The sequence below is a fragment of the Semicossyphus pulcher genome, unplaced genomic scaffold, assembly GCF_022749685.1.
Source record: "Semicossyphus pulcher isolate SPU_LCO1_2020_fin unplaced genomic scaffold, fSemPul1.0.p SCAF_2, whole genome shotgun sequence".
In the NCBI taxonomy this organism is placed as follows: Eukaryota; Metazoa; Chordata; class Actinopteri; order Labriformes; family Labridae; genus Semicossyphus; species Semicossyphus pulcher.
This window is the reverse complement of record NW_027211693.1, coordinates 20,275,757-20,302,513: the sequence shown is the minus strand read 5'-3', so window position 1 is coordinate 20,302,513 and position 26,757 is coordinate 20,275,757. Positions and strand designations below refer to the sequence as shown.

The window sequence follows — 26,757 nt, the reverse complement described above, 5'->3', positions numbered from 1 at the left end:
TAATATGTAAGTCAAAGGGCCGTTTTTTCCAACAGTATGAATATCGTCACTTTTGATATTTTAAATGTATCGTGCTAATAGTATTGCTTTTCTTTTAGTATTTTTTTTAATTCAGGACTTATACTTGTAAAAGAATATTCCTAGATTGTGATCTTTGCACTTTTATGTGTTTTCTCCCACTGCTTTCCATGGTGCTGAACCTCGCAATTGTGTTAGGCTGTAGATAAAAGCTAGATTTTTAATCTTGAAATAGACTACAAACATTACAGTTGTGTTGTTGGTAAGTTGAGGACATGATGAAAGGCTCATATTAAATTGGATTTTCTCCCCTCTTTGTTATCAATTGTTTTGTAGGTCTCATTTTAGAACATATAGTGTACAGGACTTCTGTGCTACACTGAATATGACATGTTTGTGATTTTTAGACTGTGCACAACAAAACACAACACAACACAACACAACACAACACAACACAACACTGTGAAGATAAAAAACGACTCATGGTGTCGCTGTTGGCTGACAGAAAATGAAAACAGCACCACTCCACCCACCACTACTGAATGAATATCAGTTGGATTTTTTCCCAGAGAATCGGTTAAATCCCCGAACATAGGGTTGTGTTCACTGGTGCATATGTTGGATTATTGACTCTTTTCTAGATATATTTATTTATCGCTCTTGTCAGTAAGTTTTTCAAGCCACAGGCGCGTTTTGTGTCAGGATGGGAAACAAAGGATTTTCGGCGCATCGTCCGATCTTATTCTTCGCTTCCTTCTTTGTTACGCTGCACCTCGTTAATGGAGACCTGAGCTATACTATTCCAGAAGAGATGAAACGCGGCTCTGTCATTGGAAACATTGCGAAAGATCTCGTTCTTGACCGCAGCACCTTATCTTCACGACAGGCTCGTGTGGATTTTGAGGGAGCTCGGAAAAGGTACTGTGACATTAATCTGAGCACCGGAGATTTGATCACATCGGAGAGAATGGACAGAGAAAGCCTTTGTGGCAAGAAACCGTCGTGCGTTGTTAAAGTAGATCTGGTGCTAGAAAATCCTCTGGAGCTTCATCGACTAAGTCTTCATGTTCAAGATGTTAACGACAATTCTCCCAAATTTAGAGAAAATTTGATTGAAATGGAAATAAGTGAGTTAGCTGAGAAAGGGAGCCGATTTCCAATCGAGGAGGCCCATGACGCAGATATAGGTCAAAATGGTGTTCAAAGGTACAACCTACAAAAGAACGACAACTTCATTCTTGCTGTTGACAGCAACAAGGTTGATCTTGTACTGGAAAATAAACTTGATCGAGAGAAGCAAAAAGATCTACATTTGCTCCTCACAGCTTTAGATGGAGGCTCTCCTCAGAGATCAGGTACAGTAGTCATACACGTCACTGTACTGGATGCTAATGATAACGCCCCAGTGTTCAGCCAGGCCGTTTACAAAGCCAGTCTGCCTGAAAACTCTCCTCCAGATACCATAGTGATTAATGTCAGGGCTACAGACGCAGATGAAGGGGTAAATGGAGATGTGACGTATCACTTCGGTCACGTGTCTGATGACGATGTAAATGTGTTTTCTATTGATTCCAAAACTGGAGAAATTTCAGTAACTGGTGATATTGACTTTGAAGAAAGTAGTTCTTTTGAAATGAGAGTGCAAGCTAAAGATGGTTTAGGTCTAACCTCGTACGCTAAAGTTATAATAGATGTTACTGATGTGAATGACAACGCTCCACTGATATACCTGAAATCGCTGACTAACCCCATACCTGAGAACGTGTCACCTGGTACAGAGGTGGGCATCATTAACGTGCAGGACAGAGACTCTGAGACTAACGGACAGGTCCGCTGCTCCATTCAGCAAAATGTCCCTTTTAAGTTGGTTCCTTCTATTAAAAACTATTATTCTCTGGTGAGCACAGGACAACTGGACCGTGAACTAGTGTCTGATTACAACATTACAATCACTGCCACTGACGAGGGCTCTCCACCTCTGTCCTCCTCTAAAACTGTTGAGTTATCTGTAGCAGACATCAACGACAACCCACCAGTGTTTGAGGAACAGTCCTACAGTGCATATGTGAGTGAAAATAACAAACCTGGCTCCACTTTATGTTCCGTTACTGCTCGAGACCCCGACTGGAGACAAAACGGTACAGTGATTTATTCTCTGTTAGCCGGTGAGGTGAACGGTGCCCCGGTGTCCTCCTATGTGTCTGTTAACGGAGACACGGGGGTGATCCACGCTGTGAGGTCGTTTGATTACGAACAGTTCAGGAGCTTTAAAGTGGCCGTGATGGCCAGAGACAACGGTTCTCCCCCGCTCAGCAGCAACGTGAGCGTCAGTGTGTTCATATCGGACGTGAATGACAACTCTCCTCAGATACTGTACCCCGCCCCGGAGGGCAACTCCTTCATGACCGAGCTGGTCCCCAAAGCTGCACACGGAGGCTCTCTGGTGTCCAAAGTGATAGCGGTGGACGCGGACTCCGGACAGAACGCCTGGCTGTCCTATCATATAGTGAAATCCACTGATCCGGGACTTTTCACTATTGGTGTCCACAGCGGAGAGATCAGGACCCAGCGGGACATTTCTGAATCTGACAGCATGAAACAGAACCTTATTGTGTCAGTGAAAGATAACGGACAGCCCTCTCTCTCTGCCACCTGTTCCATGTATTTACTGATCTCTGATAACTTGGCTGAGGTGCCAGAACTGAAGGACATTTCTTATGATGAGAAGAACTCCAAGCTGACCTCTTATCTGATCATCGCGCTGGTGTCTGTGTCCACCTTTTTTCTGACCTTCATCATCATCATCCTGGGTGTGAGGTTTTGTCGCAGGAGAAAGCCCAGACTGTTGTTTGACGGAGCAGTGGCCATCCCCAGCGCTTATCTGCCTCCTAATTACGCAGATGTTGACGGCACAGGAACTTTACGCAGCGCTTACAATTATGACGCCTACCTGACAACAGGGTCTAGAACCAGTGACTTTAAGTTCGTGTCATCTTACAATGACAACACACTGCCTGCTGACCAGACTCTGAGGAAAAGTCCATCTGACTTTGCTGACCCGTTTGAAGATTTGGACGCCTCTCCAGAGGTAGGAACCAATCAAATACCGCCCTGGCCTCAATCCATATACTCTTTTACTTAAATCAATTTCTGTACGCCTGGATTATTACGCTGCAACTTGTCTTAACATCAGCGAGAATTTAAAAAGGTTATTTTGCTGTTTTAGAAACAAACAGTTAGCTTAAAAGCCTTTGATCCGGTTTTATTAGTTACACCGTGTAAATTACGTCAGTTTTTCTTAAACTATTTTCCTTCTTTTCTCTCTCTCGGGCTCTTTTCTTTGTGATCGTTTTTGGAACATTGCTTCTTCTACTTCATGTCACCGCATGGTGTGTTGTATTAATGCTCTGTTGTTGGTTTCTTTGCAAGTTATGTGTCAGACGTATTTACCTTGAATATGGTTTCCAGACAAATTAGTTTCAGTTCAAATGATTCTTTGTGTTTACTTTAGTGATTTTTTTGCTGGGTAACTTGATTATACTGTCTGAATTGTTGGCTAGAGACCGATGAAGGGTTAAAATAACTTGTGGACAAAAACTTTGCCTAATATCATGGTATCTGTCCATGGTGCTGAAATCGTGCACAGGCTGTTAGAAACAAATGGTGCCTGAGGTGTTTTCTACTCGGCCATCCTGGCTGAATTTACTGCTACTTTTAATTTAACCACTACTGCCTGTTATAGAAATAATTACAATGATGATGATAAGTATGCATTCAATAATGATAATAATTATTAAAAGAAGAAGAATTAGAATAATCACTAGAAGAAAATGTATATCTTGCAGAAAATACTGGGAATTGCTGAAAGCTGAAATCAATTTTTAAGCTTCTGCTGAAAATCTTGAAATATTTAATAAACTGTTAGATACGATTTTGAAATTTGACTGCACGCCTGATCAACTTCAAAGTTGAAATGCACGTGCTAAAAGGATTGCTGGAAATAGCTTGAAATTGATAAATGTTTTTAAGATAGCAGAGCAATAATGTCTTTATATAGCTGAGGATTTTCAAATGTTAATTTCTGTGTTTTTAAGCGAAATGAAAAAGTACAGCTCTGCAGAGGATAAGGCTTCTTTTCTTTTGGAGGGTTTCTTAAATTTAAATTCAGGCCTTTGACTTTTAATAGAATAGTTTATTATTGTGATATTTGTACTTTTATTTAAGCATTTGTTATTCTTATGTTTCTACCCCTGTCCATGGTGCTGAACCGTGCTCCACTGCCGTGTAGCCGACTTTATTATATAACCTAGTCACGGTTAAGGTGTCCTTATGATAACATATTGAGGATATAATTAAATGCTGGTTTCAAATCAGAATATTTCCGATTCTCCTCTGCTTGTTATCTAATAATTTGTAGCTCTCATCATATGTTGGAACATATAGCCTATTGCAAAGGTCGTCAGTACCCCATTGAATGTTGGATTGTAACGACTTTAGTATGTGTGCAGAATATGACACAACACTGAAGATAAAAAGCGACTCATGGTGTCGCTGTTGGCTGACAGAAAATGAAAACAGCACCACTCCACCCACCACCACTGAATGAATATTAGTTGGATTTTTCCCTGGGAATCGGTTTAATCCCCGAAAATAGGGTTGCGTTCACTGGTGCATGTGTTGGATTATTGACTCGTTTTTTTGGATATATTTATTTATCGCTCTTGTCAGTAAGTTTTACAAGCCACAGGCGCGTTTTGTGTCAGGATGGGAGACAAAGGATTTTCGGCGCATCGTCCGATCTTATTCTTCGCTTCCTTCTTTGTTACGCAGCACCTCGTTCATGGAGACCTGAGTTATACCATTCCAGAAGAGATGAAACGCGGGTCTGTTATCGGAAATATAGCCAAAGATCTCGGTCTTGATCTGAGGACCTTATCTTCACGAAAGGCTCGTGTGGATTTTGAGGGAACACGTAAGCAGTACTGTGACATTAATCTGAGCACCGGAGATTTGATCACATCGGACAGAATGGACAGAGAAAGCCTTTGTGTCAAGAAACCATCGTGTGTTGTCACAGTAGACCTAGTGTTGGAAAATCCTCTGGAGCTTCATCGAGTGAGTCTTCATATTCAAGATGTTAACGACAATTCCCCGCAATTCAAGGATAGTTTGATCGAAATGGAAATAAGGGAGTCGGCTGAGAAGGGTAACCGCTTCTCTATTGAGGAGGCCCATGACGCAGATATAGGTCAAAATGCTGTTCAAAGGTACAACCTACAAAAGAACGACAACTTCATTCTTGCTGTTGACAGCAACAAGGTTGAACTGGTGCTCGAAAATAAGCTTGACAGAGAGAAACAAAAAGAGCTAAATTTGCTCCTCACAGCTTTAGACGGAGGCTCTCCTCAGAGATCAGGTACAGTAGTCATACACGTCACTGTACTGGATGCTAATGATAACGCCCCAGTGTTCAGCCAGGCCGTTTATAAAGCCAGTCTGCCTGAAAACTCTCCTCCAGATACCATAGTGATTAATGTCAGTGCTACAGACGCAGATGAGGGAGTGAATGGAGATGTGACGTATGACTTTGGACACATGTCTGATGACGATGTAAATGTTTTTTCTATAGATTCTAAAACTGGGAATATAAGAGTCATTGGTGTAATTGATTTTGAAGAACGCAATTCTTTTGAATTGAGAGTGAAAGCTAAAGATGGTTTAGGTCTAACCTCGTACGCTAAAGTTATTATAGATGTTACTGATGTGAATGACAACGCTCCACTGATATACCTGAAATCACTGACTAACCCCATACCTGAGAACGTGTCACCTGGTACAGAGGTGGGCATCATCAACGTGCAGGATAGAGACTCTGAGACTAACAGACAGGTCCGCTGCTCCATTCAGCAAAATGTCCCTTTTAAGTTGGTTCCTTCTATTAAAAACTATTATTCTCTGGTGAGCACAGGACAATTGGACCGTGAACTAGTGTCTGATTACAACATTACAATCACTGCCACTGACGAGGGCTCTCCACCTCTGTCGTCCTCTAAAACTGTTCAGTTATCTGTAGCAGACATCAACGACAACTCACCAGTGTTTGAGGAACAGTCCTACAGCGCATATGTGAGTGAAAATAACAAACCTGGCTCCACTTTATGTTCCGTTACTGCTCGAGACCCCGACTGGAGACAAAACGGTACAGTGATTTATTCTCTGTTAGCCGGTGAGGTGAACGGTGCCCCGGTGTCCTCCTATGTGTCTGTTAACGGAGACACGGGGGTGATCCACGCTGTGAGGTCGTTTGATTATGAACAGTTCAGGAGCTTTAAAGTGGCCGTGATGGCCAGAGACAACGGTTCTCCTCCGCTCAGCAGCAACGTGAGCGTGAGTGTGTTCATATCGGACGTGAATGACAACTCTCCTCAGATACTGTACCCCGCCCCAGAGGGCAACTCCTTCATGACCGAGCTGGTCCCCAAAGCTGCACACGGAGGCTCTCTGGTGTCCAAAGTGATAGCGGTGGACGCGGACTCCGGACAGAACGCCTGGCTGTCCTATCATATAGTGAAATCCACTGAACCGGGACTTTTCACTATTGGTGTCCACAGCGGAGAGATCAGGACCCAGCGGGACATTTCTGAATCTGATAGCATGAAACAGAACCTTATTGTGGCAGTGAAAGATAACGGACAGCCCTCTCTCTCTGCCACCTGTTCCATGTATTTACTGATCTCTGATAACTTGGCTGAGGTGCCAGAACTGAAGGACATTTCTTATGATGAGAAGAACTCCAAACTGACCTCTTATCTGATCATCGCGCTGGTGTCTGTGTCCACCTTTTTTCTGACCTTTATCATCATCATCCTGGGTGTGAGGTTTTGTCGCAGGAGAAAGCCCAGACTGTTGTTTGACGGAGCAGTGGCCATCCCCAGTGCTTATCTGCCTCCTAATTACGCAGATGTTGACGGCACAGGAACTTTACGCAGCGCTTACAACTATGACGCCTACCTGACAACAGGGTCTAGAACCAGTGACTTTAAGTTCGTGTCATCTTACAATGACAACACACTGCCTGCTGACCAGACTCTGAGGAAAAGCCCAAGTGACTTTGCTGACCCGTTTGAAGACTTGGACGCCTGTCCAGAGGTAGGAACCATTCAAATACCGCACTGGACATAATGCATTTACTCTTTTAATGAAGTCATTAAATTATCCTCCTGAATTCTTACCCAGCAACCTGTCTTAATATGAAGTCAATTAAAAAAGTTTTTTTGTCGTGGAAGCAATTCTTAGCTTACAATCAGTAATCCTGGATTAATTGGTCACTGCGTGATTTGTAAATTACTCCAATTATTGATGACGAGGTGTTTTTCTTTTGTCCCTCAAATCCTTTGAGCTCAATTCACATTGATTGTGATTGGAAGATTTTTTCTCGGACTTCGTTTCAGCACATGTTGAGTTAATGCTGCAGTGATGGTTGATTTTCCGGTCATGTCTCAGTTAACCTGGAATATGGTTATTTCTCAAAATAATGTTCGGTTAAAGGATTTCTCAATGTTTACCTTAGTGAGTTTCTCGTTTAGTCACGTGATAAGAGTCTTAGATCAGATGCCTGGAGACCCATGGAGCGTTGAAATCACTGTGGGACAAAAGCTCCGTCTAATATCGTGACATCTGTCCATGGTGCTGAAATCCTGCTCAGGCTCTCACGAACAACTGTTGCAGGGGATGTCTTTTTCTTCCCAGCCATCCTGTCTTGATTTGAATTCTATGACTACTTTTACGACTGGTGCATCTTATAGTAATAATGATTATTTTATTGAAAGTAATATTAATAAATAACGGTACAAGTAGTGATGAAAATGGAACAAAAAGACGATAAACTGGGAAAATTGTATATCCTGCAGAAAATACCTGGGAATGCTAGTTGAAAAGAATTTGTAAACTAATGCTGAAACTCTAGTAATATGATGTAAACTGATTGTAAGATAAGATGTTGAAATGGTTGACTGCGCTGCTGAGCAGTCTGGAAGTTGAAATGCACTAGAAAAAAGGCTTGTTGCAAAGAGCTAGATTTTGATAATGGTAAAGAAAGCAGAGGGTCAATGTCCATAAATGAGCTGAATATCTTAAAATTTGAATTTCTTTCTGTTAAAGCATGAGGAAATAAAATAGCTTTAATTGGGATAAGACTTGTTTTTATTTACAAGGTATTTTTTATTTTAAATCCAGGCCTTTGACTTGTAATAGAATATTTTAACATTGTGGTCTTTGCAGTTTTATATAAGCATTTGGTATTTGTATTGCTCCTACCGCTGTCCATGGTGCTGAACCGTGCATATCTATTGAGCTGTAACTTGAATTTTTGAACTTGATATAAACACGTGTAAATGATGTACTGTTTTTAATAAGATAATGAAGATATAAGTCAATGCTAATTTAAATCGGATTTCCCCCCTTCTCCTACTTTAAAGCTCTCGTCATATATTGGAACATATAGTGCAGAGCTCGGCTGTACCTCACTGAATATTACATGTGTGATTTTAGCATGTGTGCAAGATATAACACAACATAACACTGTAAAGATAAAAAGTGACTCATGGTGTCGCTGTTGGCTGACAGAAAATGAAAACAGCACCACTCCACCCACCACTACTGAATGAATATCAGTTTGATTTTTCCCAGACAATCGGTTAAATCCCCGAACATAGATTTGTGTGCACTGGTGCATATGTTGGATTATTGACTCTTTTTGCGGATATATTACTATATCGCTCTAGTCAGTGAGTTTTATAAGCCAAAGACGCATTTTGTGTCGGGATGGAAGACAAAGGATTTTCGGCGCTTCGTCTGTCCTTCTTCTTCGCTTCCGTTTTTTTAACACTGTACCTCGTTAATGGAGACCTGAGTTATTCTATCCCAGAGGAGATGAAACGCGGGTCTGTTATTGGAAATTTAGCAAAAGATCTCGGTCTTGACCGCAGAACCTTGTCTTCACGACAGGCTCGTGTGGATTTTGAGGGATCTCGGAAAAGGTACTGTGACATTAATCTGAGCACCGGAGATTTGATCACATCGGAGAGAATGGACAGAGAAAGCCTTTGTGGCAAGAAACCGTCGTGTGTTGTTAAAGTAGATCTGGTGTTGGAAAATCCTCTGGAGCTTCATCGACTAAGTCTTCATATTCAAGATGTTAACGACAACTCGCCGCAATTCACTGATAGTTTGATTGAAATGGAAATAAGTGAGTTAGCTGAGAAGGGTAACCGCTTCTCTATCGAGGAGGCCCATGACGCAGATATAGGTCAAAATGCTGTTCAAAGGTACAACCTACAAAAGAACGACAACTTCATTCTTGCTGTTGACAGCAACAAGGTTGAACTAGTGCTGGAGAATACACTTGATAGAGAGAAACAAAAAGAGCTAAATTTGCTCCTCACAGCTTTAGATGGAGGCTCTCCTCAGAGATCAGGTACAGTAGTCATACACGTCACTGTACTGGATGCTAATGATAACGCCCCAGTGTTCAGCCAGGCCGCTTATAAAGCCAGTCTGCCTGAAAACTCCCCTTTAGATACTGTAGTGGTCACAGTGAGTGCAACTGATGCAGATGAAGGAGTCAATGGAGATGTTACGTATCACTTCGGTCACGTATCTGATGACAATGTAAATGTGTTTTCTATTGACGCTAAAACTGGAGAAATTAAAGTAAAAGGTGATATTGACTTTGAAGAAAGTAGTTCTTTTGAAATGAGAGTGAAAGCTAAAGATCGTTTAGGTCTAACCTCGTACGCTAAAGTTATCATAGATGTTACTGATGTGAATGACAACGCTCCACTGATATACCTGAAATCACTGACTAACCCCATACCTGAGAACGTGTCACCTGGTACAGAGGTGGGCATCATCAGCGTGCAGGACAGAGACTCTGAGACTAACGGACAGGTCCGCTGCTCCATTCAGCAAAATGTCCCTTTTAAGTTGGTTCCTTCTATTAAAAACTATTATTCTCTGGTGAGCACAGGACAACTGGACCGTGAACTAGTGTCTGATTACAACATTACAATCACCGCCACTGACGAGGGCTCTCCACCTCTGTCCTCCTCTAAAACGGTTCAGTTATCTGTAGCAGACATCAACGACAACCCACCAGTGTTTGAGGAACAGTCCTACAGCGCGTATGTGAGTGAAAATAACACACCTGGCTCCACTTTATGTTCCGTTACTGCTCGAGACCCCGACTGGAGACAAAACGGTACAGTGATTTATTCTCTGTTAGCCGGTGAGGTGAACGGTGCCCCGGTGTCCTCCTATGTGTCTGTTAACGGAGACACGGGGGTGATCCACGCTGTGAGGTCGTTTGATTATGAACAGTTCAGGAGCTTTAAAGTGGCCGTGATGGCCAGAGACAACGGTTCTCCTCCGCTCAGCAGCAACGTGAGCGTGAGTGTGTTCATATCGGACGTGAATGACAACTCTCCTCAGATACTGTACCCCGCCCCGGAGGGCAACTCCTTCATGACCGAGCTGGTCCCCAAAGCTGCACACGGAGGCTCTCTGGTGTCCAAAGTGATAGCGGTGGACGCGGACTCCGGACAGAACGCCTGGCTGTCCTATCATATAGTGAAATCCACTGATCCGGGACTTTTCACTATTGGTGACCACAGCGGAGAGATCAGGACCCAGCGGGACATTTCTGAATCCGACAGCATGAAACAGAACCTTATTGTGGCAGTGAAAGATAACGGACAGCCCTCTCTCTCTGCCACCTGTTCCATGTATTTACTGATCTCTGATAACTTGGCTGAGGTGCCAGAACTGAAGGACATTTCTTATGATGAGAAGAACTCCAAACTGACCTCTTATCTGATCATCGCGCTGGTGTCTGTGTCCACCTTTTTTCTGACCTTCATCATCATCATCCTGGGTGTGAGGTTTTGTCGCAGGAGAAAGCCCAGACTGTTGTTTGACGGAGCAGTGGCCATCCCCAGTGCTTATCTGCCTCCTAATTACGCAGATGTTGACGGCACAGGAACTTTACGCAGCGCTTACAATTATGACGCCTACCTGACAACAGGGTCTAGAACCAGTGACTTTAAGTTCGTGTCCTCTTACAATGACAACACACTGCCTGCTGACCAGACTCTGAGGAAAAGCCCAACTGACTTTGCTGAAGTATTTGGAGACTGTGATGATTCTCCTGAGGTAGGAATCATTTACTTCACTGAAGATTCAGTTAACTACTCTTTTTAATTATATTTTTGGTATGGATGTACAATATCTACTTTTTACTTATAGATTAGCTGATAACAGGAATTTCACTTGGGTATAAATTTTGAATTCAGCTATTGGGTCTGACGGGAAAGACTTTTAATTTTAAAAAAGTAATTAGGGAATTTGAATCTTTCTACTTTTAATTTCATCTTCAGCAGTTTTCTGGTGTTTTATGTTTTCAGAATGCAGAAGACATGTATGTCCTGAACTCAATTATACACCTCTGAAGATTTTCTTTTGTTTTTTCAGCCATTCAACCTATTCCTGTTTCATACTGACATCCCTTCAAATTTATATAAACATTTCATCATATGAAAATTACAAGCACTGTTTTCCTTTTCCTATTCTTTTGTAGAAAATACACTATGATGATAATAATAACTAAGATAAATATCATAGGGTGGCATACAGAATAATAATTTTCCTTGTGGCAGTCATAAAGGTTGTCTAAAAAAATATTAAGCTCTCTTCTGCTTTTAACACGTTTCTGAGTGAAGATCGACCTCTTAAATGTTGTGGTCAGATTGGGGAATAGTTTCTGCAAACCAAAACTCAAATGATATATCACTATTTTTTGAATTAATTTTGATTCAGACTGAGCATGACCGCTAACAGCACTATTTCTGTACACAGACTAACTTGCTCAATCTTGATTCATAATAGCACTATGTTGTACGGCCTTTGCGACAGCCCACTGAGAAAGGTTTTAATATATTCTATACTTTTTATATGGGTTCATTACTGTCTACCTCAAGCCATTTCCTTCCAGAACATCTATACAACAATACATTAAACTGTGGCAATTCCTTCTTTATGAGAGTGTACTGTTGACTGTTTTGTAAGAGCCAAGCACTCATCTAATCATTTGAATTTTGTCTCACAAAGGTATTACATTTATTGATTGTTAATGTTTAAACTGTTGTACTGATTGCTTTGGAATAAAAAAAAAAGGCAGATTAGTCAAAAAAAATATGCTGAATAAAAAAATCCTAAGGGAGAGCCATCGTATCAATGCTGTTTATTTATGTTTTTGTTTTTTTTAGAAATATCACTTTGGATTTTTTGCTGTATTAAGCAGATAAAGAGCCATGGGCTTAACTAAAGTCACCTGCAAGGTGGCCCTGGACAGGTTATGTGCTCTCTTTAACCATTAACTCCTCTGTAGATGCAGATTAATCCTGTTTTACACAGAGATATTGTCTACCTAAAGGCAATCAGTAAAATGAACAGGCCGCTTTGCAATTTACTACAGACTGATTAACAAAAATACATTCTAGAAACTTAGTAATGTCAAGCATGTAAGACAATAAAATTATGTTAACAGCAAAGGCATATGTACAAAAGAATCATTGACAAAATAAAATATATGCAGTAGCATACACGATATGAGAGTACAGGGGGAAACTGATCCCACCAGTTTCTGTATTTTATAAGTAAGCCAGCTTGAGCAGGTACTAGAAATCAAACTGATATCAACGACAATATCCCTATAGTATTTGCTCTTCTTAATGGAGAGGATACTGCTTAAGGTCTCCCACCAACTAAAGGTAGAGGATAATCATAACACATATTGACATGTCTCAAAATCTGATCCCTGTTTGAGTTATACTCAGCTGAATCCTTGTCAAATAATTGAACAAAGTAGAACCTTAAAGACTCCTTTGGCCTAGAAGACCTGCTTCTACCTCCAGTGAAACTTTCCCCTTGTCCTGGATCCATTAAAAAAAAGGCAGTTTACTGTATGCAGTGCAATGGGGCTTTTGAGACTGATTTCATGCAACACCATTCTCATTATGCAGTTAATTGTTAGTAAGATTTAAAGGTTATTTATGTTATTACAATGCACATTTTCTGTGCACATCCATATGTGCATGGTAGCTCCCTAAGATGTAGAAACACATACTGTAACAGCACACTTAATCAACGTCAGCCTTTCTTCGCCTAATTATAGCTCTCTACCGAATATTTATGTGTAATCCCATGCCTGTCATATTATCATATTGGCTTCTTGTGACTTTTTAACTTAAACCCTTAATCAGCCTTATCTCTTTACACCTCTTGCTCTTCTTTAAGATTCCTCCTGGTTCTCATCTCTCCAGCACATTTGTGCATTCACTTTATCAGTTGTACTCTCACCTATAGAATTCTTACTGGACTGGAGTATATTTTTCTCAGCAAGAGACAGATGCTTTGCAGGATGGCAACCAGTTGTCTTTGTTCTGCATTAACTACAGTAGCATTTCAAGATAGTTGTGGCTTTTTGTTCAATACATTTACAATATATTTGCTATAAATAACGAGTTCATTTTCTACAGTAAGACTCTCAAATAGCTATCCTTTGACTTGTGATTAGGCTTGCTCTTTTTTGCTCGCTGGTTGATCTTGAAGTATAATGAAAGCACCAAGAAAATAGTTCCAGTGTAAGCATTCAGTGTTGATCTTTCACGTGCAGAGATGAAATTGAACTCACAGTGTCGCTGTTCACCAGCAGAGAACACACTCCTCCACCCCTTTCTTTGTTACTCTATAGGACTGGTCTTCTCCTTGACAAATCCCACCCTTGGATGTGCTTTCGTCAGCCTTTCGCTTCAAACAGATACTTTGCAAGTACAGCTGATGTTTCGTATGTTATAGTAAATGATCGCAATGATTTTTGCACGGGGATAAATAACAGCAGTAATCGTTTTTGAATTGTTTTTCATGCTTGTCTCAGGATGGCACACAAAGGGTATCAGGCGGCAGGCCTGCTTTACAGCCTCGCTTTTTGTCTTCAGCTTATTCACATCGGCAATGGGGACGTGAGCTTTTCTATTGCTGAGGAAATGAAACCTGGATCCGTCATCGGAAATATTGCAAAGGACCTCGGACTAAACGTGGGGAAATTATCTGCTCGAAAGCCCCGCATTGACAGAGAGCTAAATCGTGAACGGTACTGTGACATAAATGTTAACACTGGAGATTTAATTGTAGCTGAAAGAATTGACAGAGAGGCGCTCTGTGGTGAAAAGGCGTCTTGTGTCCTTAAATGTGAGTTAGTTTTAGAGGCACCTCTGGAGTTACACCGCATTTCACTCCAAATACAAGATATCAACGATAATCCGCCTGTTTTTGCTAAAGACGAAATCAAGATAGAAATCAACGAATTTGCTGTTAAAGGATCTCGCTTCCGTGTTTTGGAGGCACACGATATGGATATAGGGCAAAACGCTGTGCAGAGCTATGCGTTACAGGCGAACGAGTATTTATTTTTGAAAATTAAGTCCAAATCAGATGGTGGTAAATTTGCAGAGCTTGTGTTGAATAAAGAATTAGACCGCGAGGAACAGCAGGAACTGAGATTATTGCTCACTGCACTCGATGGAGGCAGTCCTCAGAGAACTGGCACTGCAACCGTGCATGTGACTGTACTGGATGCTAATGATAACGCCCCAGTGTTTAGCAAGACTGTCTATGAAGCCAGGCTACCTGAAAACTCACCAGTAGGTACTGTAGTGGTTACAGTGGCTGCAACTGATGCAGATGAAGGTCTAAATGGGGAGGTGACTTATGAATTAAGTCGTATTTCAGAAACAGGTCGAAGAGTATTTGCTTTAAATCAAACTTCAGGACAAATTAAAGTAATAGGATCTTTGGATTTCGAGAAAGAGTCGATATATGAAATGCGTGTGGACGCCAAAGATGGATATGGCCTTACTTCAGATTCCAAAGTGATAATTGAAATCTCAGATATTAATGACAACCCACCTGAAATCAGCATAAAATCGCTGACTAACCCCATACCTGAGAACGTGTCACCGGGTACAGAGGTGGGCATCATTAACGTGCAGGACAGAGACTCTGAGACTAACGGACAGGTCCGCTGCTCCATTCAGCAAAATGTCCCTTTTAAGTTGGTTCCTTCTATTAAAAACTATTATTCTTTGGTGAGCACAGGACAACTGGACCGTGAACTAGTGTCTGATTACAACATTACAATAACTGCCACTGACGAGGGCTCTCCACCTCTGTCCTCCTCTAAAACTGTTGAGTTATCTGTAGCAGACATCAACGACAACCCACCAGTGTTTGAGGAACAGTCCTACAGCGCATATGTGAGTGAAAATAACAAACCTGGCTCCACTTTATGTTCCGTTACTGCTCGAGACCCCGACTGGAGACAAAACGGTACAGTGATTTATTCTCTGTTAGCCGGTGAGGTGAACGGTGCCCCGGTGTCCTCCTATGTGTCTGTTAACGGAGACACGGGGGTGATCCACGCTGTGAGGTCGTTTGATTACGAACAGTTCAGGAGCTTTAAAGTGGCCGTGATGGCCAGAGACAACGGTTCTCCTCCGCTCAGCAGCAACGTGAGCGTGAGTGTGTTCATATCGGACGTGAATGACAACTCTCCTCAGATACTGTACCCCGCCCCGGAGGGCAACTCCTTCATGACCGAGCTGGTCCCCAAAGCTGCACACGGAGGCTCTCTGGTGTCCAAAGTGATAGCGGTGGACGCGGACTCCGGACAGAACGCCTGGCTGTCCTATCATATAGTGAAATCCACTGATCCGGGACTTTTCACTATTGGTGTCCACAGCGGAGAGATCAGGACCCAGCGGGACATTTCTGAATCTGACAGCATGAAACAGAACCTTATTGTGGCAGTGAAAGATAACGGACAGCCCTCTCTCTCTGCCACCTGTTCCATGTATTTACTGATCTCTGATAACTTGGCTGAGGTGCCAGAACTGAAGGACATTTCTTATGATGAGAAGAACTCCAAACTGACCTCTTATCTGATCATCGCGCTGGTGTCTGTGTCCACCTTTTTTCTGACCTTCATCATCATCATCCTGGGTGTGAGGTTTTGTCGCAGGAGAAAGCCCAGACTGTTGTTTGACGGAGCAGTGGCCATCCCCAGCGCGTATCTGCCTCCTAATTACGCAGATGTTGACGGCACAGGGACTTTACGCAGCGCTTACAATTACGACGCCTACCTGACAACAGGGTCTAGAACCAGTGACTTTAAGTTCGTGTCATCTTACAATGACAACACACTGCCTGCTGACCAGACTCTGAGGAAAAGCCCAACAGACTTTGCTGAAGTGTTTGGTCCCTCAGCGGAATCTCCTGAGGTAGGACAAATATACCTTTTGTAGTTTGCAATTACCCTTAATTGTGTCTTTCCAGTATAGTATTGCCATGCACATACACTTATCACCAAGTGGCCTTGCATCCACTCATTTAGGTATGCATTGGATCATTGAAGCTGCAGCAGATACGGCTTGTGTACACTACTAAGTTTTTGCACAATACTATATTCATGCATTTAAAAGTATGACCGATGCGCCTTTTTATATATTACAATTTGAGAATAGGAATTACAGTATGTTTCGGTTTTGCCTGGCAATGACGCTTGTTTTAAAATCCTTGATGAAGATTTAATGCTGTTTTTACGATTTATGCTTCGTTTCTCTGAAATGAAGGGGAATGATCGCCCAGTCATGGTTTGTCGATGAAAAGAAGTCTGTGTGTGAAGGTTAAAATATTTTTTCCTCCAAACATATCACTGTCTAAATTTCAGTGTGTTGCTATCAAACCCTCTACATACTGTTACACTGACCCTCTACACACAAAGTATTTTTGTCGGCCTCTTGACGTGAAGTATTGAACCCGTGTTTGCCATTGTCACTTTATAGATGTTACACTAGATCCTCTATCACTTTAATTGTACGAGCAGGGATATTTTTTGTCCTGTGATCAGTCTGTCATAGTTATTTTCTGAGAACGCAAATGTTAAATGAGAAAAAATTTAAGGGTCTACAATGAGCCGATCAAGTGCTATCCGTGGTGCTGAATTGTGTTTTCTCTTCATTCTTATGTTAAACTAACTCCCAGTACATCCCTGTTAGAATATTAAAATTTGCTTCTTAATATTGTAGATTAGAGTTATAGTGTTGTTGTTGGAAGCTGTTCTGAAATCTTATGTTGGGATAGTTTTTATCTGCAATATTCCAAATACACTCACGGCGTCGCTGCTTGCTCGCGTATGCGAGAAGGGTAGTTCCTCCACCCACTGCAAAGGGGGTAATTGTAGCATTTTGCCAGGACCGCCATTGTTACAAGGGCGGCGTATATTTATTTTACTATAACGTTATATTTGTATCCGGGAATAGAAAAAAATAGTGTCCGGGTTCTCTTTGCGGAAAAACCATGGACCCCAAAGGAAAATCTTGGTTGAGATTTCTCTTCGGCCTTGCTGTCTCAGTCCACATCGCCACTGCAGACCTCAGCTATTCTGTTCCGGAGGAGATGAGACCCGGATCCATTGTTGGAAATATTGCAAAGGACTTAGGGCTGCAAGTGGGAAAATTGTTCACTCGTAAAGCCCGTATTGATACTGAGGAAAGCTATCAACACTATTGCGATATTGATCTGAAAACGGGAAATTTTGTCATCAAGGAAAGGATTGACAGAGAGGAGCTGTGCGGGGAGAAGGTTTCGTGTATGCTTAAATTTGAATTAGTACTAGAGAGCCCCTTGGAGCTGCACCGCATTTCACTGCTCATTCAGGATGTAAACGACAACTCACCCAATTTTCCAAAGGATACAATTAAGCTAGAAATAAGGGAATCTGCCGACAAAGGAGCTCGATATCGTGTTAATGAAGCACACGACGCTGACGTTGGACAAAATACGGTTAAACAATACAGTTTACAAAACAATGAACACTTTGTTCTATCTGTTCGAGACGATACTGATGGATCCAAGAACGTCGAGTTGGTTCTGGATAAAGAATTGGACCGTGAAAAAGAACATGATTTAAATTTCCTGCTGATTGCCGTTGATGGTGGTAATCCACAAAGAACAGGAACAGCCAATATACATGTGACTGTACTAGATGCTAACGATAACGCCCCTGTGTTTGACCAAGCCGTTTACAAAGCGAGTCTACCTGAAAACTCTGCCCTTGATACTATAGTCGTCACAGTAATTGCCACTGATGCCGACGAGGGAGTCAACGGGGAGGTGATGTATGAATTTAGCCGCATCTCAGAAAGGGCTAAAAAGGTTTTTTCACTGAACAGTAAATCTGGGGAGATAAAAGTCATAGGGGCACTTGATTTCGAAACGAATTCTAAATATGAAATGCGCATCGATGCCAAAGATGGATATGGTCTTTCTTCTGATTCCAAAGTAATGATTGATATCACTGATGTAAATGACAACGCCCCAGTTATACATGTGAAATCACTGACTAACCCCATACCTGAGAACGTGTCACCTGGTACAGAGGTGGGCATCATTAACGTGCAGGACAGAGACTCTGAGACTAACGGACAGGTCCGCTGCTCCATTCAGCAAAATGTCCCTTTTAAGTTGGTTCCTTCTATTAAGAACTATTATTCTCTGGTGAGCACAGGACAACTGGACCGTGAACTAGTGTCTGATTACAACATTACAATCACTGCCACTGACGAGGGCTCTCCACCTCTGTCGTCCTCTAAAACTGTTGAGTTATCTGTAGCAGACATCAACGACAACCCACCAGTGTTTGAGGAACAGTCCTACAGCGCATATGTGAGTGAAAATAACAAACCTGGCTCCACTTTATGTTCCGTTACTGCTCGAGACCCCGACTGGAGACAAAACGGTACAGTGATTTATTCTCTGTTAGCCGGTGAGGTGAACGGTGCCCCGGTGTCCTCCTATGTGTCTGTTAACGGAGACACGGGGGTGATCCACGCTGTGAGGTCGTTTGATTACGAACAGTTCAGGAGCTTTAAAGTGGCCGTGATGGCCAGAGACAACGGTTCTCCTTCGCTCAGCAGCAACGTGAGCGTGAGTGTGTTCATATCGGACGTGAATGACAACTCTCCTCAGATACTGTACCCCGCCCCGGAGGGCAACTCCTTCATGACCGAGCTGGTCCCCAAAGCTGCACACGGAGGCTCTCTGGTGTCCAAAGTGATAGCGGTGGACGCGGACTCCGGACAGAACGCCTGGCTGTCCTATCATATAGTGAAATCCACTGATCCGGGACTTTTCACTATTGGTGTCCACAGCGGAGAGATCAGGACCCAGCGGGACATTTCTGAATCTGACAGCATGAAACAGAACCTTATTGTGGCAGTGAAAGATAACGGACAGCCCTCTCTCTCTGCCACCTGTTCCATGTATTTACTGATCTCTGATAACTTGGCTGAGGTGCCAGAACTGAAGGACATTTCTTATGATGAGAAGAACTCCAAGCTGACCTCTTATCTGATCATCGCGCTGGTGTCTGTGTCCACCTTTTTTCTGACCTTCATCATCATCATCCTGGGTGTGAGGTTTTGTCGCAGGAGAAAGCCCAGACTGTTGTTTGACGGAGCAGTGGCCATCCCCAGTGCTTATCTGCCTCCGAATTACGCAGATGTTGACGGCACAGGAACTTTACGCAGCACTTACAACTATGACGCCTACCTGACAACAGGGTCCAGAACCAGTGACTTTAAGTTCGTGTCATCTTACAATGACAACACACTGCCTGCTGACCAGACTCTGAGGAAAAGCCCAACTGACTTTCTTGAGGCTTTTGTCGATCCTGACGATTCTCCCCAGGTAAGAATTGCAGTTTAGATATTCCAGTTTCAGACACATTGTGTTCAGAGGCTAATCTTTACGTTTCCATGTAAGTTCATCACGTGTCCACATATATATTTTTTAAATTTAGATAACTTATGTATATTTCGTAATCTTGTACCGTCTTCCTTATGCCAGTGATTTTCTGGCTCAGGATTCGTGCTGTAATTTATGCCCACAGGTTAGCAGTTCTGCATTCCTTTTTATGTATTTTCTGTCTTGATGTTAAAACATCTAAGACAGTAATTGTTTGCAGAATCACAGCTTATATATTTCTGAGTATCATCAGCATACAAATGCTAATTGTTATGTGTTTTTATGAGGTGGCCAAGAGGAAGCATGTAGATAGAATAAAAGAATTGGACCACACTGAGCCTTTGGACACCCTACGATGAACCCCAACAGCTGACCTAGCAATGGCAATACCATCACAGAAATGCCCCTCCTTTAAGTAGGACCTAAACCAGTCCACTTATCCCCTTCAGTTTTTGTTCATGCTTCTACAAAAAGCTGTTGATTTAGCTCTAGAAATTATCCAGGCAATCTTCTGTCTAAATGTACTTGGTTGCATTATATAAAGTGTACCTGTTTCTGCTCATCTAATAATAGATATGAGGAAAAATGCAGAAACCTAATTTTGTATAGTCTGGAACAAATAACACACCAACTACCCTAGAATTGGTTAGTTCAAACTATTTAAGCATCCCCTGCCTTTTTTTAACCATGCACTTTTCTGTTTTGCATAAGCAGTAGTTTCATAGGTTCACAGTGTTATAATGTCAGTAGACAGCTGTCTGTGGAATTCAGGCGTTCCCTTGATGCTGTGGAACATAGGAACGTGTACAGACCTGAGAATAGCTGACACAGTGCCCCCGCTACGCTTACACTTATCTGCTGCAAGTTACTTTTTTTTATGTTTGTAAAGTCACACTGTTTAAACTTCAGTAGTTGTGCTTTTTACAGATTATTTTGTTTAATATCAACAAGAGGGGCTGCTTTTCTCTTCTGTATCTCTCTCTTTTGAAATTACATTCATTCAGGAGATCGTCATGATTAGCGGCACTCTGAGTAAGCAACATCTTATTTTAAGATGCCAAACGTTACAGTTTATTTAAAATGGATGTTCAAAAGAGGACGTTTGCGGTCATCCTGATAAGGCCAGTAAGCTCTGTCCATGGTGCTGAAAACACATAGGGCTGGGTAAGCACAAAGCTGGTTAAAGGCATTTCTGCTGCTAAATATATCAATTTACTTTTCTGATCGTTTGTCATAAAAAAGTAGTAAAACAGAAAAAAACAATATAGCAAATGGTTAATCTTGGAACATGTTTTTATTTATTTTAAATGACACACTTATATGTGTTTCAGATATACAACATGCTTGCAGCTTTTTACATTAAGTATAACCTATACCTATATATGTCTACATTACACATGACGTAATATATTCTCCGTTGACTTTTTATATTATATACCAATTAATCTTCTATGGTGTCACCTTGTGCTCATTTTCCTTTGAAGAAGACATTTTAGGCTGTTGACCTTGTTTCTATTATTTCTCACATGCTGAATCTCAAATGAACACATTGTGTCGCTGTCTACCAGATTACTAGGAAATATTGCAATGCCGTGTGGCAGAAGCCTCCACCCAGTGATCTCCGCTTTGTGTTTCCAGTTATGTTGCGGCTGTGGGCCGAGCTGTGTGATCGTTTTATCGTTTTTTGTGTCTTTGGATTTGTCTGATTGAGTACATCCAACGCATTTTCGCGAGTTGAACTAAATACTTTCAAATTCGTAATCTTTGTCGTGGATATTTTCCGTTTGAATAATGGAACATAAAGGATTTCCAAAGCTTGGCCTGGTTAAGCGCTTTGTCATCTGTCTTCTTGCGCTGCAAACGGTATGCGCCGAGGTGAGCTATTCCATCCCAGAGGAGACGAAATCTGGAACCGTCATTGGAAATATAGCCAAAGATATTGGCGTGGATATTACCACCCTGTCAACTCGCAAGGCTCGCATTGACTCCGACGAGAACAACGAACGATTTTGTGTTATCAGTTTAAAAACCGGGGATCTCAGTGTTGCTGAGCGGCTGGACAGAGAGCGTCTTTGTGGCACCAAACCATCTTGCACTTTAGTACTGGAACTTGTACTGGAGCATCCGTTAGAATTGCACCGTATAAATCTACACATCCAAGATATAAATGATAATTCTCCGCAATTCACGAGAGATTTAATTAGAATGGAAATAAGGGAGTCGGCAGAAAAGGGCACCCGTTTCTCATTAGAGGAGGCACATGACGCGGATATTGGTCAAAATTCTGTTCAGAGATACAGTCTACAGAAGAATGAACATTTTATTCTCATGACTGATGCTAACAAAGTTGAACTTGTTTTGGAGAATAAACTTGATAGAGAGACACAGCAAGAGATTAATCTGCCTCTAACGGCAGTTGATGGTGGTTCTCCACAGAGATCAGGTACTGTAATGATACACATCACTGTACTAGATGCTAATGATAACGCCCCAGTATTTAGCCAGGCCGTTTATAAAGCCAGTCTGCCTGAAAACTCTCCTTTAGATACTATAGTGGTAACTGTGAGTGCTACTGATGCAGATGATGGGATGAATGGTGACGTCACATATGAATTGGTTCATGTTTCAGAAACGGATGAGAAACTGTTTTCTATTGACGCTAAAACTGGAGAAATAAGGGTAGTTGGTACCACAGACTTTGAGAAGAAAAAGTCATTTGAATTGCGACTTATGGCAAAAGATGGACTAGGACTAAGTTCTTACTCTAAGGTTTTCATTGACCTAACTGATGTAAATGATAACGCTCCTGTAATATATTTAAAATCTGTGAATAACCCCATACCTGAGAACGTGTCACCTGGTACAGAGGTGGGCATCATTAACGTGCAGGACAGAGACTCTGAGACTAACAGACAGGTCCGCTGCTCCATTCAGCAAAATGTCCCTTTTAAGTTGGTTCCTTCTATTAAAAACTATTATTCTCTGGTGAGCACAGGGCAACTGGACCGTGAACTAGTGTCTGATTACAACATTACAATCATTGCCACTGACGAGGGCTCTCCACCTCTGTCCTCCTCTAAAACTGTTGAGTTATCTGTAGCAGACATCAACGACAACCCACCAGTGTTTGAGGAACAGTCCTACAGCGCATATGTGAGTGAAAATAACAAACCTGGCTCCACTTTATGTTCCGTTACTGCTCGAGACCCCGACTGGAGACAAAACGGTACAGTGATTTATTCTCTGTTAGCCGGTGATGTGAACGGTGCCCCGGTGTCCTCCTATGTGTCTGTTAACGGAGACACGGGGGTGATCCACGCTGTGAGGTCGTTTGATTACGAACAGTTCAGGAGCTTTAAAGTGAAGGTGATGGCCAGAGACAACGGCTCTCCTCCGCTCAGCAGCAACGTGAGCGTGAGTGTGTTCATATCGGACGTGAATGACAACTCTCCTCAGATACTGTACCCCGCCCCGGAGGGCAACTCCTTCATGACCGAGCTGGTCCCCAAAGCTGCACACGGAGGCTCTCTGGTGTCCAAAGTGATAGCGGTGGACGCGGACTCCGGACAGAACGCCTGGCTGTCTTATCATATAGTGAAATCCACTGATCCGGGACTTTTCACTATTGGTGTCCACAGCGGAGAGATCAGGACCCAGCGGGACATTTCTGAATCTGACAGCATGAAACAGAATCTTATTGTGTCAGTGAAAGATAACGGACAGCCCTCTCTCTCTGCCACCTGTTCCATGTATTTACTGATCTCTGATAACTTGGCTGAGGTGCCAGAACTGAAGGACATTTCTTATGATGAGAAGAACTCCAAGCTGACCTCTTATCTGATCATCGCGCTGGTGTCTGTGTCCACCTTTTTTCTGACCTTCATCATCATCATCCTGGGTGTGAGGTTTTGTCGCAGGAGAAAGCCCAGACTGTTGTTTGACGGAGCAGTGGCCATCCCCAGCGCTTATCTGCCTCCTAATTACGCAGATGTTGACGGCACAGGAACTTTACGCAGCGCTTACAATTATGACGCCTACCTGACAACAGGGTCTAGAACCAGTGACTTTAAGTTCGTGTCTTCTTACAATGACAACACACTGCCTGCTGACCAGACTCTGAGGAAAAGCCCAACAGACTTTGCTGATGTTTTTGGAGAGTCCGATGGATCTCCAGAGGTAGGGTTAAATATATTTTTCTAAATCTTTTATTGTGTAGTTGAACTTTCAAACCAACTTGGTGGGAATGCGTTTTTCCATAGCACATTTTTCCCTCAGCTTTTTCAAAATAGATAACGTTATTAATAGTTTACCTGATTTCTGTGATTGCAGTAAGTCCTTTGTGTTATTACTTTTTGCTTTTGGATTAACTGTAGTTGTACTTTCATCCCATTAACATTTTAAGTAGCTGTAATTAAAGTTGAATCAGTACAAATATGACTTTTACTATCACAAGGTTGGGCCCTTGAGCGACAAATACAAGATTAAACCTAGAATTCTAATGCATTTTAAAACGCGTACCTCACAACAAGGTCTTGAACGAGTTTACTTAAGTTGGTTTCATCCAACAACAAACTGCTTACTGAAAAGACTCCACTGAAAATGCACACAGATGTTGCTGAATCATTTTGGGTATTCAGGATATACCGGATTAACACCTACTTTAAAAAAGTATAAACATACAGATACATGGCGAACAGGTTTTCAGTACCTTGCATTTATTTGTTTTTATTAATATTCCTTTCAAAAATATTGATAATCATTAATTTGGTTGAACTTTCTACTTGTATGTCTATCTGGTAAATAATTTTAAGGATGCTGTTCAATTGATTTCAACTTTTCTAATTGAAACCACCAAATTGGCACAAATAGGCCCAGAGAATTAACACGTTGTGCATTGAATTAAGTTTTCTGTTAAGTTAAAGTCTTCAGTTGGGCTTAATGATAAGTTGCTGTCCATGGTCCTGAACACAACCACAAACTCCAACAATATGCAACTACTATTAACCTTGAAATCACCATCTTAAATAAACAGACCGTGCTTGTTTAAGTACAAAAATACCTGGAATGCTTTGTGTTCTGTAAATCTTTACCCGAGTTAATTTCTTTACTCTTGTTGCAGATAATTATATAGTTAAGCAATAATTCACAACATGCTGTTGTATATTTAAGGTAACATTTTGCATTTAGATGTATAAAGTGGCTTCAAAATAGAAACGTCCTGCATGAGTCGTAAATTTCTACCCCTGTGCAGTCAGAGTATTTTAGGTGTTGTTACTGTGCCGGAGAGATTAACCTGACTGGGGTATTCTAGGTTGCAATTAACTGTGATATTTAATTCAATTGCAATATATTGTTAGTAACTTATAATTAGTTTTTGCTAAACATCCAATCAAAACAAGATGTACAAACTATTAGAAACACTTTCCAAGTAATACAATAGTGTGCACCCAGAAACGACTTAGCGTATTGTTTTTTTAATATCACTCTGTCATTGCATCAAATCTAGTTTGAGGCTTTTGCGGTTCAACAGGGAATTTCTCCTTTGGAAAATATCAGTACTCAAGAATAAATCTTCAACTGGTGTTTAATATGTTCTTTATATCTACTAAGTTTAGTGAACTGTATTTTCAACATGCAGGAAAACTATTCTGTAATCTTTCAAACAGGCTGTGAGTGTCGCTGTCTACCAATCGAAAAGTAAAGTAGGCTGCATTTAATACCGTCCAGCGTCTCCACCCACACGTTTCCCTTTTCATTGTTTGCCATCACACATTTTTTTCTGAATCGGTCAGATGTACAGATTCCTGCGCGTTTGTGAGGAATATTGGTTACGTTGTTAGCATTTTTCATTCACTTTGACTGTCGGAGGATGGCATATAACGGATTCAAAGTGTACTTTTTGTTCGGCTCATTTTTTCTGCTTTTAGTGTTGAAGCTGTCTTATGGCGATGTAAGCTATTCGTTCCCGGAGGAAATGAAACGCGGATCGGTGATTGGAAACATTGCCAAGGATCTTGGGCTTCAGGTTAATAGACTTTCTCCTCGGAAGGCTCGGATTGTCCTCGAAGGAAGCCGTAAACGTTATTGCGAGGTTAACGTAAACACCGGAGAGCTCGTCGTTGCTGATCGAATTGACCGAGAGGAGCTGTGTGGAGCGAAGACATCATGTATTCTGAAATGCGAATTGGTACTTGAGGATCCACTGGAGTCGCACCGCATATCTTTGCAAATTCAGGATGTGAATGACAATCCACCAGTATTCGTTAAGGATGCGGTGAAACTGGAAATACGTGAATCAGCGCCTAAGGGCTCTCGCTATAGAATAAATGCGGCACGCGATGCAGACATAGCACAGAACGCTGTGCAAAACTATATCTTACAAAAAAACAGTTATTTTGCTCTCAATGTTCTCACTAACTCTGTTGGTACAAAATACAGTGAGATCATTTTAGACAGAGAATTAGATCGTGAGGAACAGCAAGAGGTGACCTTATTGCTGACAGCCGTAGATGGAGGTAACCCTCAGAGATCAGGTACTGCAGTAATACAAATTACTGTACTGGATGCTAATGACAACGCCCCAGTGTTTAGCCAGGCCGTGTATGAGGCTACTCTACCTGAAAACTCTCCTGTACAGACAGTAGTCGTGACAGTGAGTGCTACTGATGCAGATGAAGGGGTTAATGGCAAAGTGACATATGAGTTCAGTGGAATAAGTGATAATGCAAAACAAATATTTTCATTAAATGAATATACTGGAGAAATTATAGTTGCAAAAAATGTTGACTACGAAGAAGAAACAAAATTCGAAATGCTCATTGA

At 41.8% G+C, this 26,757-nt stretch overlaps 4 protein-coding genes across 4 annotated transcripts in view; all 4 read left to right on the top strand.

The window, feature by feature from the left end:
- The window catches only part of LOC138597933 (protocadherin gamma-C5-like), a 456,071-nt gene that overhangs the window by 160,580 nt on the left and 268,734 nt on the right, over positions 1-26,757 (top strand). The gene's annotated exons all lie outside the window — the stretch shown is intronic.
- Positions 722-3,160, top strand: LOC138598422 (protocadherin gamma-A12-like). Its single transcript, XM_069670208.1, has one exon. The coding sequence runs from the start codon at positions 722-724 to the stop codon at positions 3,158-3,160; it is 2,439 nt and encodes an 812-aa protein (XP_069526309.1).
- LOC138598421 (protocadherin gamma-A12-like) lies at positions 4,783-7,200 on the top strand. Its single transcript, XM_069670207.1, has one exon. The coding sequence runs from the start codon at positions 4,783-4,785 to the stop codon at positions 7,198-7,200; it is 2,418 nt and encodes an 805-aa protein (XP_069526308.1).
- On the top strand, positions 8,842-11,274 carry LOC138598420 (protocadherin gamma-A12-like). Its single transcript, XM_069670204.1, has one exon. The coding sequence runs from the start codon at positions 8,842-8,844 to the stop codon at positions 11,272-11,274; it is 2,433 nt and encodes an 810-aa protein (XP_069526305.1).